The sequence below is a fragment of the Rhamphochromis sp. 'chilingali' genome (assembly GCF_963969265.1).
Source record: "Rhamphochromis sp. 'chilingali' genome assembly, chromosome: 16".
Taxonomy (NCBI): Eukaryota; Metazoa; Chordata; class Actinopteri; order Cichliformes; family Cichlidae; genus Rhamphochromis; species Rhamphochromis sp. 'chilingali'.
The window spans coordinates 20,516,456-20,536,865 of NC_137943.1; the positions used below are offsets into that span (position 1 = coordinate 20,516,456).

At 40.4% G+C, this 20,410-nt stretch overlaps 1 protein-coding gene across 7 annotated transcripts in view; it reads left to right on the forward strand.

Moving 5' to 3' along the window:
- Nucleotides 1-20,410, forward strand: part of obscnb (obscurin, cytoskeletal calmodulin and titin-interacting RhoGEF b) — a 61,267-nt gene that overhangs the window by 22,150 nt on the left and 18,707 nt on the right. For 3 of the 7 annotated variants that reach the window (XM_080907585.1, XM_080907586.1, XM_080907587.1), the window contains 20 exons: nucleotides 45-314; nucleotides 394-663; nucleotides 1,203-1,469; nucleotides 2,215-2,481; nucleotides 2,619-2,885; nucleotides 3,035-3,301; nucleotides 3,462-3,728; nucleotides 3,891-4,157; nucleotides 4,331-4,597; nucleotides 4,771-5,037; nucleotides 10,916-11,182; nucleotides 11,314-11,580; nucleotides 11,838-12,104; nucleotides 12,508-12,777; nucleotides 13,498-13,764; nucleotides 14,121-14,399; nucleotides 14,964-15,221; nucleotides 15,398-15,664; nucleotides 19,077-19,352; nucleotides 19,462-19,734. In XM_080907585.1, coding sequence (XP_080763711.1) covers nucleotides 45-314; nucleotides 394-663; nucleotides 1,203-1,469; nucleotides 2,215-2,481; nucleotides 2,619-2,885; nucleotides 3,035-3,301; nucleotides 3,462-3,728; nucleotides 3,891-4,157; nucleotides 4,331-4,597; nucleotides 4,771-5,037; nucleotides 10,916-11,182; nucleotides 11,314-11,580; nucleotides 11,838-12,104; nucleotides 12,508-12,777; nucleotides 13,498-13,764; nucleotides 14,121-14,399; nucleotides 14,964-15,221; nucleotides 15,398-15,664; nucleotides 19,077-19,352; nucleotides 19,462-19,734 — 5,367 coding nt within the window. The remainder of the gene's footprint in view (nucleotides 1-44; nucleotides 315-393; nucleotides 664-1,202; nucleotides 1,470-2,214; nucleotides 2,482-2,618; nucleotides 2,886-3,034; nucleotides 3,302-3,461; nucleotides 3,729-3,890; nucleotides 4,158-4,330; nucleotides 4,598-4,770; nucleotides 5,038-10,915; nucleotides 11,183-11,313; nucleotides 11,581-11,837; nucleotides 12,105-12,507; nucleotides 12,778-13,497; nucleotides 13,765-14,120; nucleotides 14,400-14,963; nucleotides 15,222-15,397; nucleotides 15,665-19,076; nucleotides 19,353-19,461; nucleotides 19,735-20,410) is intronic. The other 4 variants (XM_080907588.1, XM_080907589.1, XM_080907590.1 and 1 more) reach the window with 4 other exon arrangements.

Sequence of the window (20,410 nt, forward strand, 5' to 3'; positions counted from 1 at the left end):
TCGTATATACAGTTAACTTATACACAATTTGGTTTCTGTCATAGAAATTGGTATTGGAATAACTAAATGGCTGAAATCAGTTGAAGTGAATGAGGGAGATACATGCAGCTTTGAGTGCATCCTGTCTCGTGAGAGCACAGATGAGTGCTCCTGGACTGTCAATGGCCAAGCTGTTACAAACAGAGGCCGCTTTAACATCTCCACCAAAGGACGCAAATACATGCTCACTATTAAAGATGTCTCCCCTGCTGATGCTGGTGAGGTAGTCTTCAGTATCAAAGACTTGAGCTCCAAAGCAACATTGACAGTTGAAGGTAAGCTTGATATCAGTCTTTAAGAGGCTTTGGCAATGATTCAAATCATAAAATAAACATTTGTCCTCTTATGTTGCAGGTAAAGCTTCATCTGTATCAAAAGGACTGCAGAATATTTGTGTCATTCAAGGGGAAGATGCTGTTTTTACTTGTGAGGTGACACAGGCTAGTTTTGCTGTAAAGTGGGCCAAGGATGGTAAAGCCATCAAAAAGAGCCAGAAATATGAGCTCAGCCAGCAAGATAGAGTCATGAAACTGACCATCCATAATGTGTCTGCTCAAGACTCTGGAGAGTACAGCTGTGAAGTTATTGGAGGTGCAACCACCAGAGCTAAGCTAGAAATCAAGGGTAAGACTCTAAGAAAACTCAAAAATTGCCTTGGTCTAATTTCACAGTTCAGCTTTGATGGGATACGATTATTCTACGTTGTTTTCGATTTTCCACACACAAGCAAATAAACACCACACACATACGTAAAGTAACACAAAGGTGCTTGTGGGTCAGTCCTTCTGGAAGCAGCACCTAGTGGTGGCTTTTATACTAGCTGGCAAGAGGACCTTTAAAAAGTATTTGTGATGATGATTTAATTCATCTGGAAAATATCCCTGGTAAAGGTATGTAAAGATAAAATGACAATTGTATTTATATAGCACATTTCATTACATGAAAACTTAATCTGTTTAACGCAGAAAATCATTCTACATTTTCTCCAGTATGCCAGCTCAGGTGTGTATAGGTGCAGGAATTAGTAATGATATTCCAAGTTGAAATATTTGCTAGACATAGAATATGTTCTGGAGTCTTTTTAAAAAAAAATTAAACTATAGATTAGTGCCGTAGTTTCATTCTGTGGCAAACATTGTCACAGCGAAGTTTCCTTTTTGCAGAGCCAATCCATAAATTCACTAAAACGCTAAAGGACAGTGAAGCAGACGAGAAGGGCTCCGTGACTCTGCAATGCACGACGGAACAAATCCCATCCACGGTTGTATGGCTTAAAGGTCACACAGAGCTCAAGGCTGGAGGGCGATATGAGATGTCTCAGAAAGATGGCGTCTTAACTCTCATGATCAAACAACTGGAGGAGAACGATACTGATATCTACACTTGTGATGTAGGCACTGCCAAGAGCATGGCCAAGGTGACCGTTAAAGGTGAGAACTTTAGCATGAATGAAGGTGAGACAACGTTTTGTTCTTACTTACATTACTACACTGCAGAAAGGTTTGAGCTAAGTTTTCTTTTAATTTTGAGATTTTATTTTATTTTTTTAATAAATTGAATCCAAAAATCACAATTTTACATTTTGTTCTCAAAACACACGGACAGTGGTTACATTGTGTTGTACCCTTGGAAGTCCACTCTGTCACTCAAGAGGAGTCACAGGAGATCAGAGCGCATATGCAAACAACTGGTACCAAACCAGCTGATACCATCCAAGGAGTTTACAAGCTTGTGGATTTTTATCTTTATGTATTTATACAGTTCTACTGTGTTTTTCTACAGTCATTTGCAGCATTTAGGTTACTGCAAGGAATTCTTTGCTTTTGTGTTAAGTGGCGTTCATATCTTTGTCTGGTATATGTGTGTTTGAGGTATTGTCTGTACATCCACAAACTGTGAATGACATTCATGAGCATGCATTGGCGTTTCTGAGTGACCATTGCCCAAATTCATTGGATTATTCTCCTTTCATTTAAGAATTTAAATTTTTTTAGTGCAGTAAAGTTTGGGTTTTGCTCCTAGATTTTAATCCACTGTTCAGAATCAGCTGCACTGTTCCAAAGACTAATGTTGGACAACTGGAGCACCTCAACTCCATCCGCCGTCCTAGCTTCCCATTATTCATTCTTCTTTACAACCCAACAAAACTCAAAGTAATTTTCCATTTTGTTTTAGCCCTGCCTGCTACTTTTATTGAGAAGCTCAAAAACCAGGAGAAAAAAGAAGGGGAGAGTGTGACACTTCGCTGTGAGCTATCAAAACCTGCAGCTGTCGTTCAGTGGAAAAAAGACTCTGAAATTCTCAAACCAGGAGAGAAGTATGACATGAAGCAGGCAGAGGGCTCTTGTATACTTCAGATTCTGAATTTGAAGATAGAAGATAGTGGAGCGTATACATGCATATGCGGGGACGAGACGACGTTTGCAGCCTTGAAAGTCACTGGTATGGATTCATGATGTTTTTTCCAGCATAGTTTTGGAAACATTTGTTTGCGAATTTTCAAAGAGACAATTCTGTGGCCTTGTTAAAACTGTTTGTATGACCTAATTGTGATGAGTAATGAAAACATGCTTGTGCAGCATTGCCACCAAACTTCACGCAGAAGCTGGAGAGCCAGCAGGCCGAGGAGGGAGCTGACATTATTCTGCACTGTGAGCTCTCTAAAGCTGGAGTCCCAGTAGAGTGGAAGAAAGGAACGCAGATCCTGAAGTCTGGAGGAAAGTACCAGATGAAGCAGAAGGCCTCTGTGAATGAACTCGTAATCAAGAAGGTGGTGCCTGAAGACAGTGGAGACTACAGCTGTGTGTGTGGAGACCAGAAGACCACAGCCAGCCTTAGCATAAAGGGTAGGAAGGGGATTTTCACAGTTAGTCAGCAAAGTGTTTTTATGTTTGCATGTTACTACAAATCAGTGTTTCTCAGAATCTTTCGTGTGTATTTTTATGTTCTATGTAAAACACTGGCACTGTTTTCTAATCTGCTAATAAATGTTCAGCCAAACCAGTCACCTTCAAACAGAAGCTGGAGAGCCTGGAGGCTGAGGAGGGAGGCAGTGTTACTTTGCGCTGTGAGCTCTCTAAGGTTGGAGTCCCAGTAGAGTGGAAGAAGGGCACGCAGGTCCTGAAGTCTGGGGAGAGGTACAAGATGAAGCAGAAGGCCTCAATGAATGAACTTGTGATAGAAAAAGTGGTGCCTGAAGACAGTGGAGACTACAGCTGTGTGTGTGGAGACCAGAAGACCACAGCAAGTCTCAATATCAAGGGTAGGAAGAGGATTTTCACAGAGTTATTCCATATAGTTTATGTCAGCATGCCACTGGTTTCTCAGTATTTGTTATTTAATAGTTGTATTTATTTTATGTGTATATTTGTATTTTATGTCATGACATATCACTGACTGGAAATGAACCAATAAATGCTCAGCCCAACCAGTGACCTTCAAACAGAAGCTGGAGAGCCAGCAGGCCGAGGAGGGAGCTGACATTATTCTGCACTGTGAGCTCTCTAAAGCTGGAGTCCCAGTAGAGTGGAAGAAAGGAACGCAGATCCTGAAGTCTGGAGAAAAGTTCCAGATGAAGCAGAAGTCCTCTGTGAATGAACTCGTGATTAACAAAGTGGTACCTGAAGACAGTGGAGACTACAGCTGTGTGTGTGGAGACCAGAAGACCAAAGCTAGCCTGAGCATAAAGGGTAGGAAAAGGAATTTCACAGTTAGTTGGTGCAGTGGATTCAAATTTGCATGTTCTTGTGGATCCTTGTTTCTCACTTTGTTATTTTGTATTTTTGTTATGTGATATTTATGTTTTCTGTAATGCCCTGCCACTGATTACTAACCCACTAATAAATGCTCAGCCCAACCAGTCGCCTTCAAACAGAAGCTGGAGAGTCAGCAGGCTGAGGAGGGAGCTGACATTAGTCTGCGCTGTGAGCTCTCTAAAGCTGGAGTCCCAGTAGAGTGGAAGAAAGGAACACAGGTCCTGAAGTCTGGGGAGAGGTACCAGATGAAGCAGAAGGCCTCTGTGAATGAACTTGTGATAGAAAAAGTGGTGCCTGAAGACAGTGGAGACTACAGCTGTGTGTGTGGAGACCAGAAGACCACAGCTAGCCTGAGCATAAAGGGTAAGAGAAGATGTATTTATTTATTTATTTTTGTTTTTGTATTATTATTTTTTTATTTCAAGCTGTCACTGTTTGCCTTTTGTGTTCTATGTTTTAAACCACTTTTGTCCCCCCCAAAATATATGTCATGTTGTGGGATATAACTTACTATTAATAAACTAATAAATGTTCAGCCCAACCAGTCACCTTCAGACAGAAGCTGGAGAGCCTGGAGGCCGAGGAGGGAGGCAGTGTTACTTTGCGCTGTGAGCTCTCTAAGGTTGGAGTCCCAGTAGAGTGGAAGAAAGGAACACAGGTCCTGAAGTCTGGGGAGAGGTACAAGATGAAGCAGAAGGCCTCAATGAATGAACTTGTGATAGAAAAAGTGGTGCCTGAAGACAGTGGAGACTACAGCTGTGTGTGTGGAGACCAGAAGACCACAGCTAGCCTGAGCATAAAGGGTAAGAGAAGATGTATTTATTTATTTATTTTTGTTTTTGTATTATTATTTTTTTATTTCAAGCTGTCACTGTTTGCCTTTTGTGTTCTATGTTTTAAACCACTTTTGTCCCCCCCAAAATATATGTCATGTTGTGGGATATAACTTACTATTAATAAACTAATAAATGTTCAGCCCAACCAGTCACCTTCAGACAGAAGCTGGAGAGCCTGGAGGCCGAGGAGGGAGGCAGTGTTACTTTGCGCTGTGAGCTCTCTAAGGTTGGAGTCCCAGTAGAGTGGAAGAAAGGAACACAGGTCCTGAAGTCTGGGGAGAGGTACAAGATGAAGCAGAAGGCCTCAATGAATGAACTTGTGATAGAAAAAGTGGTGCCTGAAGACAGTGGAGACTACAGCTGTGTGTGTGGAGACCAGAAGACCACAGCAAGTCTCAATATCAAGGGTAGGATTTGTGATTTAAATCTGTATTTAAAGTATATCAAATTTTCTTTGTAATACAGTAACAGTTCTCACCTTTTGTTTTTTCAGACTCTGACTTTTTTGTCACTACACCTGTTGTTTACATTTAAATGCAATGATAATACCTGGATTAAACCGCGTGGATGATTGTCTTATATTTGACTGATTTTATCTCAACTGAAGCGCTTGTACTGTGGCACTTGCTTCTGCTTTGAAATTTCTCCGACTGTCTGTTTATTTAGTTGTTCTGTTTCTGATGGATAATGAAATGTCATTCATGTGGGTGTTACTCTATCTGTCACATTTTAGTGCATCATCAGGTTGAAACCAGTCTTCGTCTGAATTGCTTTTCTGCAGTGTACCTGCGTTTTGACAGTCTGACTTTTCCTTGAAGATTTCACTGCTTCTTCTTTTTCACTTCACCTATTTCAGGCAGCCTTACTTGTTGCTGCATTTTTGTGAGTTTTGGTTGTTTTCATCGGTGGTAGTCTTGGCACTGGATCTTATATTTATGTTGGTCTATAAACCTCTCTTGTCTACATTTCATCTGATCTGTTCTGTCGTGTTATATTGCAGTTATTGGCTCTGTTTTATGGGGTCTAATCATTCCTGAAACTCCCTTTTGTCAGATGATAGTTTTCAATTGATATATTGGTGAAGTACAGCGATCTGAAACAAAATTATTTCCTCTCAGCTGTGAAGCTGGCAGCTCCTCCTTCAGCTGCTACAGAATCTAAGAGGCAGGAAACCAAAGAAAAAGGTATGAAAGGATGATGGTGATGTAATAACATAACTGTCAGTGTTATGTTGCCCTGTCCAGCTTGATAATGGCCTCTGCGCTGCCATCTGCAATCCTCCTTTAAATTGTACCTGTATGCTGTGGCCTGTAAAATGCATGATAGATATATTTGTCAGTATGCTGTTTCCTAGATTTTGGCTGTATCGAATATTCCTTCTGTCTTACAATAGAGTATTTAGGTCTCTTTCCCTTAAGGCTACAATGCGTAATATCTATATCATATTTGTATTTCAGAATCTCTGTCTGTAGTTGCTAAAGACAAGCACAAAAGGCAAGAGATACAGTGGGACAAAAAAGTATTTAGTCAGCCACCGATTGTGCAAGTTCCCCCACCTAAAATGATGACAGAGGTCAGTAATTTGCACCAGAGGTACACTTCAACTGTGAGAGACAGAATGTGAAAAAAAATCCATGAATTCACATGGTAGGATTTGTAAAGAATTTATTCGTAAATTAGGGTGGAAAATAAGTATTTGGTCACCTCAAACAAGGAAAATCTCTGGCTCTCACAGACCTGTAACGTCTTCTGTAAGAAGCTTTTCTGTCCCCCACTCGTTACCTGTATGAATGGCACCTGTTTGAACTCATCATCTGTATAAAAGACACCTGTCCACAGCCTCAAACAGTCAGACTCCAAACTCCGCCATGGCCAAGACCAAACAGCTTTCGAAGGACACCAGGAAAAGTATTGTAGACCTGCACCAGACTGGGAAGAGTGAATCTACAATAGGCAAGCAGCTTGGTGTGAAAAAATCAACTGTGGGAGCAATCATCAGAAAATGGAAGACATACAAGACCACTGATAATCTCCCTCGAGCTGGGGCTCCACGCAAGATCTCATCCCGTGGGGTCAAAATGATCATGAGAACGGTGAGCAAAGATCCCAGAACCACACGGGGGGACCTGGTGAATGACCTGCAGAGAGCTGGGACCAAAGTAACAAAGGTCACCATCAGTAACACACTACAACGGCAAGGAATCAAATCCCGCAGTGCCAGACGTGTTCCGCTGCTGAAGCCAGTGCATGTCCAGGCCCGTCTGAAGTTTGCCAGAGAGCACATGGATGATACAGCAGAGGATTGGGAGAATGTCATGTGGTCAGATGAAACCAAAGTAGAACTTTTTGGTATAAACTCAACTCGTCGTGTTTGGAGGGAGAAGAATACTGAGTTGCATCCCAAGAACACCATACCTACTGTGAAGCATGGGGGTGGAAACATCATGCTATGGGGCTGTTTTTCTGCCAAGGGGACAGGACGACTGATCCGTGTTAAGGACAGAATGAATGGGGCCATGTATCGTGAGATTTTGAGCCAAAACCTCCTTCCATCAGTGAGAACTTTGAAGATGAAACGAGGCTGGGTCTTCCAACATGACAATGATCCAAAACACACTGCCCGGGCAACAAAGGAGTGGCTCCGTAAGAAGCATTTGAAAGTCCTGGAGTGGCCTAGCCAGTCTCCAGACCTCAACCCCATAGAAAATCTGTGGCGGGAGTTGAAAGTCCGTGTTGCTCGGCGACAGCCCCAAAACATCACTGCTCTCGAGAAGATCTGCATGGAGGAATGGGCCAAAATACCAGCTACTGTGTGTGCAAACCTGGTAAAGACCTATAGTAAACGTTTGACCTCTGTTATTGCCAACAAAGGTTATGTTACAAAGTATTGAGTTGTATTTTTGTTATTGACCAAATACTTATTTTCCACCCTGATTTACGAATAAATTCTTTACAAATCCTACCATGTGGATTCATGGATTTTTTTTTCACATTCTGTCTCTCACAGTTGAAGTGTACCTCTGGTGCAAATTACTGACCTCTGTCATCATTTTAGGTGGGGGAACTTGCACAATCGGTGGCTGACTAAATACTTTTTTGCCCCACTGTAAATGAGATGGTAGAAGGTAATTTTCAATAGTCTCGACTTGTTTGCTAGTTTATCCTGTTTCCATTGTGCCTTTGCAGTGAATCAGTGTATGCACAGCAGCTCTTTGTTGAAAGGAGTCACAAATTAAGTAAATGAAGCCATTAGGGACTTTGTACCTCTGTGTTTGGCTGCTGACCTTTGCCAAAGAGAGAAAGTTGTTGGGTCATGACTTAGCTTAAATTGTCTTGTTGCTTTCTGGCGTAATTTCTATTTAGTTTGCTTTGTTTTTTGTGGGACTGCTGTTGATTTGCTGCTGGAAAACTGCTGTTGATTTGCACTTACTGATGTTTTGGTCTTTGTCATGTTTTTGTGGTTTGCGCTATTTTTGCAGAAAAAAAACAGCAATATTTTCAGTCTCCACATCTGTGGATTTGTGTGGTCACTAGATTATTTTGTTGCATGGAGGCTGACGTAGTATGAAGATATGAAGCTGTCTTTGATTCCATTAGCTGTTTGTGTTTCTGCTCTTGATGAGACTTGAATTACATGTTTCTGCTGCTTTACTGTGACAAATTCAAATGATGGGACCAATGTTGTGTTCAATCGTTTTAGCGGGGACATTGACAACAACTGAACAAACTCCTAAACAGGATTTTCAGGGACATTCAAGAGAGCTTAAAGTGGGAAGTGAAGGTAATGCAGTGCGTGTTTGCATGGATTTTTCTGGACACTGCAAGAGCAGTGAGAAAATTCAGTTGCAGTCTTTTAAAATGTTGTGCGCAGTCCTGTCAGTCTTTGCTTCAGTGTGTGCTCATCTATATGTACTGTGAGGTGAATGGCAAAAATACAGAATGAAGTTGGCTTTCGTTGTATGTTTTTATTGTGCCAGCTGCATTGTGTTGTGTGTTAAACAGGGAACATTTTGTTGTGTTTGTGACGCATTTTGTGTCGGATCACTGAGATAATGGTCTGAGGTGTTTTTGTTTTTTGTTGTTGCTTGTAGGTTTTTTCATTTTGAAATATTTCAGTGCTTCATGTCATCACAGATATTAACCCCCCACAACCGCCCCGAATTATTTTTACCTCCACCAAGAAGGTTTTGTTTTTGGTAGCAGTGGTTTGCGTGCTTCTGTGTGTGTGTGTGTGTCATTCGTTAGTAAACGCAATAGCTCGAAAAGTTTTGAATGCATTCTGATAAAACTTTGTAGGGGTGTAGAGTGGGGGCATGTTATCAGTCCTTTGAAAATCTCTTACATGCACCCTTTAATGTGAGCTTAATCATTTATCGGTCAGTAATCGACAAAAAAACATATCTTAGAAACTATGGCTCCGTGTGTGTGGTGTGTATTGTCAATTTACAGAATAAGAATTTAAAGTATCATACTCCTATTAATCTACTTCAAGATTAATCGATTGATCTGAATGTCAAAGTGATAATAATGCTATATAGTGCTATTTAAAGCTGTTTAAACGTCTTACTGTCATTGTTTTTATTGACAACATATAGGGAATGATATATGGAGATCCTAAATATCGTGTTACATCTGATCTCTTTTTAAGGCTAAATAACAATAAAATAACTGAAATACATGTGGATACATTTTATGAAAATAACCAAAAAATCTTTAAAAATTATGCTTAAAATTCTAATGACTTTGTTTGGATCGTATACATTTAGGAAATGATACCCGTATATGGGGATTGTAAATCACATTATAGTTTGCATTCAAATGTCGTGTCACATTTGACCTCTGACCTCACTTTTATGTGTCACATTTACCTTTATTTCAAGTTGACCCCAAGATGTGTTATATTTTTCAAGACAATACTGTCAAGAGGACGATAATGAGCTGCCTTGATAGTTGGAAATATAATAACTATCTAATAGGATGATATTATAAAATAAGGTCAAATTATTAATGTCCAGTTATTTACTCTTCCTTTATTTCCACTACCTACCCCTACGTGTTTGTGTAATCAGAGTAAACATCTGTCCTGCTGTCCTTATCTGATTTATACTGCACTGATTATTAAAGTAGCTTTAAAAAGAACAAAGAAAACAACATGAAATTACACAAAATACAATAATATTCCCTTAAAATAGAGACTAGAGAGTGTGCTGCCTTGGTGGAGGTTTGTACTCTCTGAGAACTTCGGATCACATAAGAATGTGCGACATTCGTGTTTGTGTCTGTGCCTTTCTAATTCTGGCTCTTGTGTTAAAGTTACGCTAGAACTCCAGTTGTAAGATTATTGTGTTTTATCCCAGCTGATAAGCCTTTTGCTGGAACCACTGACAAACCAGCTACCCAGCGACAGGGGACCAAAGAGCAGCTCGCGGGTACGCAAAGACTTGACTTTTGCATTGACCAGCAGGTTTCTTGCTGTACAGTACACTTTATTGCTACATTACTCTCATTGTTAGTTTTGCTGCATGCTTGTGTTTTCGTCACATTGTTTGGCGGATTGAAATATGTTTGACTGTAGCTTGTCTGTGTGACTTTTTTAAAGTTAGTTAAATTGATTTCTAAGGTTAAGTCAATTTAAAAGCAAACAATTCGATGTTGTCTGAGTTTTTCTAAAGAACTTCAAGTCTGAAGTTGCACTTTGGATATTTGTAAATCATTCACTGTTGATTTTTATAGACTTTCTTCTGTATTTTACTAGTTTGTTAACAAGCATTTTCTCTTATTTATCCTAAACATCACCATTCTTCTTGTGTTTGTTTGGTACTGTGTTTATGACTGAAGGTAAACCTGCTGGTTTTGATGTCATCCCTCTGCTACAGCTGGATACCAGAGCGCTGGAATGAAATTAGTGGCACTGTGCTTTCTTTATTCTCCTTGTTTTGTTTTTATTCAGCCGAATTGGTTGTTACTCACTTGTTATTACCTCTGAATACCAGATTTGCAGAATTATCTTCTTGTTCTTCTCAAACAGGAATAGTTGAGAGCTGTATTTGACAGACTTTTACGTGCTATGTTTCGAATAGGCAGAGGTGTACCTGCCCTGACTGTGTATCAGTGTTATTTGTGTTTGTGCAATAGAGCTACCATATTGGATGCTTTTTATATTTTCTATTTTTGTTTTTAGTAGGTTAAAAATTATATTTTTATACCAAACTAATCTTTTGTTATTAAATCCTATGGGTTACCATAATACATACCAACAGATTATTTTATCTATTTAATCCCAAGTTCTTCCAGTCATATTCATTCGAGACCTGGAGAGCCAAGTAGCTGAAGAGGGAGGTAGTGTTACCCTGCACTGTGAGCTATCAAAACCTGGAGTCCATGTAGAGTGGAAGAAAGGATCAGAAGTCCTGAGCTGTGGAGAAAAGTACCAGATAAAACAAAAAGGATTCTGTCATGAGCTGCACATTCTTGATTTGAGGCCTGGAGATACAGGAAGCTATTCCTGCTCTTTAGAGGATACAATAAGCTCAGCATCTCTGGTTGTAAATGGTAGGATGAAGCTATCGCATGTTTTCTTCTTCTTCCAACAAGTCCTTCATTTGTTACTTCATTTCTCCTTTCTTCATCATCCCTGTTCCTTTTTGCATAATTACTCCGTTTTCCTTTTTTTTGTCCATCAGCTCTTCCAGTTATTTTCACAAAAGAGCTGGAAAGCCAAACGGCTGATGAGGGTGACAGTGTCACCCTGAACTGTGAACTATCTAAAGCTGGTGTTCCTTTGGAGTGGAGGAAGGGAGAACTTGGTCTTTGTCCTTGTGCAAAGTATGAAATTAGACAAAAAGTACACCTGGCTACACTAATAATCCATGATGTTGACTCAGAGGATTCTGGGAGTTACACATGTGATGCCGGTGATCGTCGTAGCACTGCACAGCTAGCTGTGAAGGGTATGCTGTTGTTAGTAGTTTAAACATAGTGGCAATAGTGACTTTTTGGTTGATCTTTATTAGAATGTTGCTCGAAATATCTGACTTGACCTTAGGGTTAATACTCTAAACTCTAAACTAAAGTATGTAGCTTTGACTCCAACTTCTGCTGCTTACTTCTTCACATGTGCGAGTTGAAGGCTAAAACTTGGCCTAAGTGTATTCATTCTTTCATTTCTCCTAAAATATTTCCCTCATTTTTTCTCACTTTTCTACAGCCAAGCCTGTCCTTTTCAAAACCCAGCTACAGAACCTTGAAGGACAAGCAGGAGAGAGCGCCTGTCTTCGTTGTGAAATCACAAAGCCGGGGGTCAGTGTGGTCTGGAGGTGTGGTGATCGGGTGCTGGCATCCAGCAGCAAGTATCACCTGAAGCAGGAAGGGACTGTAGTTGAGCTTATTATCTACAAACTGCAAGGAACTGACTCAGGAGAGTACTCCTGTGATACAGGCAGGCAGAAGACTTCAGCTGTCCTCACTGTGAAGGGTAGGATTTTTTTCTATTTAAGACTCCTCCTCCCATGCACTCTCTTGAGCTGGAGCCCAGTCATCCTTCATTTCCAACATACTCCCTCTTATTGACCATCTTCTCACAGAGCAACACTTGAGCATGAAGTGTTTTCAGTGTTCAAGAAAACTTGCTCGTCTCATATTCCGTAGCACCTCACTCTTTTGTGCACTTCTTGTTATTTGTATGCACTTTTCTCTTGAGCTCAATCACTGATTTCACCATTTGAGCCTTTCACATTTCTGTCTTCACAAATATTAACAAACACTACTCTGTTTTCTTCACTTGGCACTGGTAATTGTAGCTCAGCAGAAATCTTCATAAATGATCAACTTGAACTTCACCAAACGTTGTGTGCTTCTAAACTGTATTTGTCAAACAGAGGTCGAGGTTAAAGTACTGAAATTCTTGGAGAGCTGCGTTGTGTACGAGGGTGAAGATGTCTGCTTTGAGTGTCTGGTTTCTCATGAGGAGGCACCAATGGCACTGTGGAAACTCCAGGATGTCCCTCTGCAGAATAATGAAATGAACCTGATCAAGGCTGAGGGCCGGCTGCACAGCCTCACACTCAGAGGCGTCACTACAGCTGATTCGGGGACAGTAACTTTCACTGTGGGAAACCACACTTCCACAGCTTCTCTGACAGTCAGAGGTAAGGGAATTGTAGGCAATGTATTCCTTGGGAACATCTTCCAGTTGGCTTCTACAATAATTTTGGGACTATCTTCTGCTCATTTGCTGTCAGTCTTCTTGTTTTTGGATACTTTCTCTCTATTTTTTCAGAAGTTCTTAAAAGCAACAACTGTCTTGTTATCTTTTCATCTTGCTATGGCATCTAAAGAAAATTCTCACTTTCCATTACATTTCTATTTCCAGAGTACATGCATGCTTACCTTACTTTCCATTGAACTTGGAACTAATAAAACTCTTTTACTTTTCATTTTAGTACTAAAATTACATATTGGTCTTGTTGATCAATGTGTTTTCATCCAGTAAATTTTTGTACATCACCGAATGCTGTTATAACTGTTGTTTTACTTTTCTTCAGTTAAGCTGAAGCTGGAAGTGTTGAGTCTTTGACTTTTTCATGTTTGGGGTTACTTGGATTAAGGATTTAAGACATGCACCATGCACCACCAACAGCAAAACTGTTCTGATTGTTGAGTTTTTTCTGATTAGTTGTATTTGTGACTTTCTTTAAACTTATGAATGGGTGGATTGTAGGTCTCCTTGGAGCACATTGATTGATTGTATGTAAATTTTGGAAGGACTGTGCAGCCTCGCTGTGGATTATAGTGTGTTTTCTGGTGTCAGTGTTCACTTTCTAAAGTTTTAAAGTCTGTCATCGTAATGAAATTGGTGTCTCTGGCAGCTGCACCTGTAGTATTCAAGAAGGAGCTGAAAAGTCAAGAGGCCAAAGAAGGTGGCGAAGCCTCTCTGTCCTGTGAGGTATCAAGCCCTGATCACAAGGTGACCTGGTGGAAGGGCTCAACTCTTCTCACACAGGGAGAGAAATACACCATGGAGCAAAAAGCAACCACTCACATTCTGATCATACACAAGCTGATCATGGAGGATAGTGGGGAATATACCTGTGATACTGGAGACCAGAAAAGCACTGCTACCCTGACTGTAAAAGGTAACAGAGCACATCTTCATCTATCATCTGTCTGTGTCTCTCATTTCCTTTCCTCTTGTCTTCATCCTTCCTGAAGTTCATATTCACCGCATTATCAAGTACTGGAGAAAAGTGTATCCTCTACTCACAGCTAATTCTCTTGGATTCACAGATTTAGAGAATCCAGTGCTTTACTGGAATTATCTGATTTTATTTATATGCATTGTTGATAGTTTAGTAGCTCTAGGGTGTTAAAAAACACCACATCTGGGAATGACATGTTGAGTAAGCATATGCCCTCATAGTCATGATGTCTGGAAGCTCTGCACAGAACTGATCTCTGATCTCTCATCATCCATCATCCCATTCACCCTCAGAGCATGTGCGAATCATTCGAGAACTCTGCGACATTACTGTGACCACTGGGAAAGACGCCGTCTTTGAGGTTGAGCTGTCACACTCTGGTGTCACCAATGGGGAATGGTGGCTTTCAGACAACCTGCTTCAAAATAATGATCTGAATCAAATGAGCATTATAGGGAGAGTGCACCGCTTGGTCCTCAAGATGGTAACCACGGATGAATCTGGAGATGTTGCCTTCGTGGTGGGAGAAGAGAAGAGTGTGGCCTGTCTTCTGGTGGAGGAGAAACCCAAAGGTAAAGGAGATGAGAGTTTTCACCCTCAGAGCCATTTTCATCAAAAACCACAAATTATTATTATTCTTTTTCAAATCCACTGGCATTTCACATTTTTTGTATTTTCATTAAATATATTTTATAGTATTTATTAATTTTAAAGGGCTGATAGAGGTACTTTAGCTCAACAAAGCAATACTACTGTAAATTGTATGTTTTAAAACTGGGTAGTTTCATATATATATAATGTAGTTCTGCAGCATAGTTATTATTGTGACTGTATTTCCCATTTGGTGAGGTAATACATTTCTTACATTAGTCTTTGGTGCCCAGCCGTTAAATTCTGTATGTAATTTTCATCCCTGTGCTTGTTTATTAGTCTAGCTGGACATGGATTTAAAGTAAATTTGACTGCTTGCTAGAAACATACAAACACAACACAATAATTCTACGTTTTTTTTAATTGTCATATTATTTTATGTATAATTTGTGTTACAGTAGTGCACAGAAATCAAGAATGAAAGCATAATGCCAGTGCAGAACGGAAAAGGTTGCATATAAATGCTACTTGTCCTGTATTTGCAGTGCTAATATTAGAGAAGCCACACAACACTGTTGCATTAGAAGGTGAAACGGTCACTTTGGCCTGCACCATCTCTGACCCCAGTGGTAAGGTTACATGGATCAAAAACAATGTGGCCCTCCAAGCGGGTCTCAAGTATGACCTGAAGAAGAATGCAGCATTTCATCAGCTTCGTATTCACAACCTGGTGGCTGAGGACGCCGGAACGTATACCTGCGACACTGGGGATGCACAGTGTGATGTCACGCTGACTGTGGAAGGTAAAAACATTGGATTGAAATGGACAACTAAAATATTCTTGAACGTCCACCTCCTTCAACCACCCAGTATAGTCTGAAGCCCTCAGGGATGTTTCTCTCATCATCTCCACTATTTGACATCGAACTTGCCATCTCAATATGTTATATCAACTTTTCTTACTTTAAACTCTCACCAGGTGCCCCAGTCTTCTTCCAGACAGAGCTCAAGAACCAGGATGCCATAGAGGGTGATGATATTACTCTGCACTGTGAGCTCTCTAAGCCGTGTGTTTGTGTTGAGTGGAGGAAAGGAGGATTAGTCCTCCGGCCTGGTAAGAAGTATGAGATGAGACAGTCAGGGTGTATTCAAGAGCTCTGTATATGGAATCTGGAGCCTGATGACAGTGGCTACTACACCTGCGATGCAGGAGACCAGCTCACTACAGCTTCTTTAGCAGTGCAAGGTAGCCTCCCATTCAGTACTGTTGCAGTTTTTCTTAATTGTGAAACTTCTATCTGGCTCATATGTTGTGTGTTTTTTGTTTAGAGTTGGCATTATGATGATTATGAGTACATTTAAGGCTCAATGTATTCATATTTTCCACTCAACAGCAAAAGAAGTCTTCATTGTTTCTGGCCTTAAGTCCACCGATGTTTTTGTTGGCGAATGGGCAACTTTCTCCTGCCAGCTCTCTGGTAAAGCCCACGGCAAGGTGCAGTGGTGGCTGGATGGCAGCTTGTTGGAGAACAGCCCCTTTAGTGAGATAGGGCTGGCCCAGGGCCACATCCACACACTCACCTTAAAGAACCTGGCCACAGATGACTCTGGCACTGTCACCTTCAAAGCTGGCAGTTTAACATCAACAGCCAAGCTCTTGGTCAAAGGTATCATGAAAATGTTAACTGCAGACTGAGATAAGCTTTTTCCCAGAGACTGAGATAAAACAGTCTCTTTTAGTCTTATACAATCTCTAAGGATCCTGCAGTGTTTTAATTCTACATTTAAAATCTTAATGGGTCAATTTTCCTACTTCAGTATTCCTTATTATTTTGAATTAAATAGTAGAAGCAGGAAACTAATATATTTATGTTTTCTATCTAATAACTGGCATTTACTACAAAAAAATGTGCCATTCTTAGTGAAGAATATGGGGTTATATACTATGAAATATAATCATATTTCATATATAATCATATTTTTTACTGCAGGGTTCCATCCAGCTATTTGACATATTAGTGCTCCATCATGCATGAGAAGCAGTAGTTTGCATTTCATTAATAATAAGAAGTTATGTTTTATGCAATATGCTTTGATATAATCTAAAAAATACAACTGGGTGCAGCACCACAGTAAAGCTTTAGGAACCTTTTCGACTCAATTAACTAGTATTAAAAATGCTGCTCTTCTTTTGAATGTAGGGCTGCTGAAATGATGAAAAATAATAATCACGGTTATGTTTCTCACTTTGAAACACAATCAGATTTACTAATTTTGTGGAGCATTGTTATACCTTAAGAAGTACTTTCTGATGCATCATCATTGACGTGTAAACAATGAGTATAATTACACAATAGTGAAAAGGACAACTAGAGAGCAACTTGCAATGGGATCACACAAGCCCCCACACCTGGTCTGACTAAATCTAGCAACGTTGTGACAGTTTTGTTGATAAAATCCTTTACAAACGGATATAAACACTAGTTTTCTAATGATGCTAGCCTTATATTGTTCACATTCAAGCTACAGTAGACAGACCTCACTTTGACCCTGGTGTAAAACAGAACACAAAAGGATTGATTCAGAGTGATGCTCTGGTCTAAAACCTCTCCCAAGGAGGTGATGTTTTTAGAGGCATTAGTGTGCATGTGTGTTTCCTACAAGGTCAGTAGATCAATCTGAGGGTTAAAGTGACAATAATGATATATATGGAGGTATTTAAAACTATGTTTCTTACTGCCATCATTTGTATTGTCAGTATATGGGCATGTGTGTGCATTGAGTTCTTCTTCAAGATAAAATAATGTTGAAACTTAATAATGATAATAATGTATTTTATCTTTAAAAGTATGCTTTAAATTTTACTGCCTTTGTTTGTATTGACAACATTTGGGAAATAATACTGGTATATGGGGATAAAAATTTTTAAATACAACATTATAGTTTGCATCCAAATATCATCTGAAATTTGAAAAATTATTCTCAAAATTATATCAAGTGTGTTAAAAGGATTTTAACAAGGGAGGTGTCCAAAAGTACTTCTAGAAAACAAAATGAATATATACAACTACTCTCTTGAAAAGTAAATACTGCCCAGGTTTGGACTCTCGGAGTGCTTCTTATTAGTTTAGTCTTCATTGTGAGTCCCTTGTGGTTTAGTCAGTCTAGCTATCAGGCTAGCTGACCTTTTGGCTGGTGGGTGGTGTTTCTGGTCCACATCCTGTGACTTTTTGTGTTTGATTTTCCTGCTTTAACATCTTGCCGGTTTTTTCATGCTCAATTTAAGGTTATATGCCCAGATTCAAGCTTTAATTACACTCGTATCTATACAGTATACTATTATCCATATTCTGACTGCAAATGTTGTAGCCAAACAGCTATTAAAGTTGTAAGCAGCTCCTTTTAACCATGCCTTCAACAACAGGGAAGGGAAGACCAATTAATACAAGAATGCTGAAAACAAGCATCATCAATCTGGGATTTCTTCATTCATTTTAAGCTTTTTTTAAGCATGATCGTGATTATTACAATGTTAACCTGCAGCCCTAACTGTAAGTATCCCTCAGTAATATAAATAAGAAGCCTGTCTTATTTGATGTTTGGATTCAGTAAAAAAAACAAACATAATCTAGATCTGGCTTCCGCCATGTTAAAGTTCACAGATGGTGAACCAGAATATTGAAATGCTTGAAAGAAAGTGCTGCTCCACCCATCCATACAGGCCGGCTGCTCTCAAATAGTCATGCTCTATTCATCTCCTCTGTCCCATCCTACCAAACCCTTCTTCTAACCTTCCAGCATTAAAATCTCTAACTCTTGTAGATACACTTTGAGTTTGGCATTTCTATCTACTATCACTCCCTTCTTCTCTATGAGCTGCCAGTAAGTCTTGACCCTTGGTTGTGAACTTTGACTGTTGGACTTTTTGACCCCCTGAGAGCTTATGTAGGTTAATGCATTGGACGATTTGAAAATACATAAAAATATACATAGAGTATTGGTACCTTACAATCAGTAATTTCAAAATAGTATCACTCACATATTTACACTCAGACATGCTTTTGGGGGTTATAAAGCTCTTATGTCAGTCGGCATGGCCCGCTTTTATCCTTACATCTCATGGCCAGGATTTGATCCTATGATCCCCTGACCCCAACCTCAGATCCCACAGTTGAAGTGGTGAGCGAGATGGAGGACCTTCGGGTGGTTGAAAACCAGCCGGCTGAGTTCATCTGCCAGTACTCAAGACCAGTGAAGGCTCAGTGGAAGAAAGATGGGCAGCCTTTGCAGCCTGATGGCCGAAGGGTGGTAGTGGAGCAGGACTGGAATGTGGCTCGCTTGTACATTAGCCATGTGTCTGCTGAGGACAGGGGCACATACTCCTGTGAGGCAGAGGGGACCTGCGTGGTCGCTTCACTTCATGTGGAAGGTGAGCTTCCCTCCACATGGAAAAAGCACCAGGCTTTAGGGGATCTTCTCTGCTTCTTCCCAGAAAAACGTCTTTGGAAAAAAAAACCCAAAACAGGCCTTTTACTCATCATCACAGCATTTTTGCTCTTGGTTGACAAAGGCTTAACTATTTTACTTTTGTCTTTGAGAACTGCAGTCCTTTTATAATCTATTATAATTAAGTTACCATGGTTTCTTGCTTTCTACAGCCAAACCCATTACCATTGTTCAGGGCCTGGAGAATGTGGACACTTTTGATGGAGGCGAAGCGCTCTTTGAGTGTGCCCTGTCTCGTCCTGAGAGCAAAAACTGCCAGTGGCTCCTTGATGGTAAACCACTGAAAGAATCCCCGAATGCTGAGGTTGTATCATTTGAGAGCGGTCGTCGCCATCTGCTCCTGCTGAAAGAGCTGCGCGTCAAAGACAGTTGCACGGTGACTTTCAGAGCTGGCGCAGCGTCCACATCTGCCCAGCTCACTGTTAAAGGTAAGTCATCAAAATGAAGACTGTACAACAGTGAAGCTGTAGTAATATTATGATCTTGACTTTAGTCAGCTGTGAATTACGACTTTTTTGTGGATTTTTCCCATGTAAGGTTGGCAGTTGGCCATTGTGAAGGGTTTGGAGGACAGAGTGGCTGCAGTGGGGGAGAAAGTCGAGTTCTGTGTTGAGCTCACGGAGGTGGTCCCTACGACAGAAGTGGTCTGGTATGCTAATGGAGTTGAGCTGAAGCCCAGTGACCTCTGGGCTATGAGGGCCGATGGTCGGTCTTACCGCCTTGTCCTGAGACAGGCGCCTCTTTTGCCCCAGCAGGAAATTACATTTGCTGCCAGAGATGCTATCTCTCTGGCCAAGCTCACCATCATCAGTAAGTGTTTAATGTCTATGTCTATGTCTATGAAAAGATTAACAAATATCCCTTTAAACCTGTATATAGAGTTTACTCCAATTTTTTGTAATTCTGAGTTTCAACCAGGGAGCGCAGAACCAGAATTAAAATTTTGGACAATTCAGGGTATAGTAGGAAGCTAAGGTAATAAAAATCTTTTGAAGAAGTATTGAGCAGGTATGGCATACCATCAAAGCTTCTTCTTAATACCTCCAACTGTGAAGTTTTATATTAGCTAGGCAGTTCAGTAGTAGTTTGAAGCTCTCTTCTTTATCCACACTCACAAAGGGGAGGTCTTGCTCCTCCCCTTTGTGAGTGTGGACGCTTCATCTCTTTGCTCTTGAATGCTTTGCTTCTTATATTGATTTTTATTGATTTTTATGCTGATTTTTTCCCTTTTTTCCGTGTGAGCTTACCTGCGATAACTTCTGGACACTTGTAGATCATTAGGACTAGAGTGTTCTTAACAGAAACAGCAACATTTTATGGTTACCTTGTCCTCAGCGCTCCGTGTGTCTGTGGCCTAGACACAGCTGAAGCCTGATTACAGCGTCTGAGCACCGAGCAGCCTCAATAGCCTGGAAAGGTGCTAACCGCTAGGCTAACTAGCAACAAGATGCCTTCCCTCTCCACAGATGACTACCACAGCCTCCTG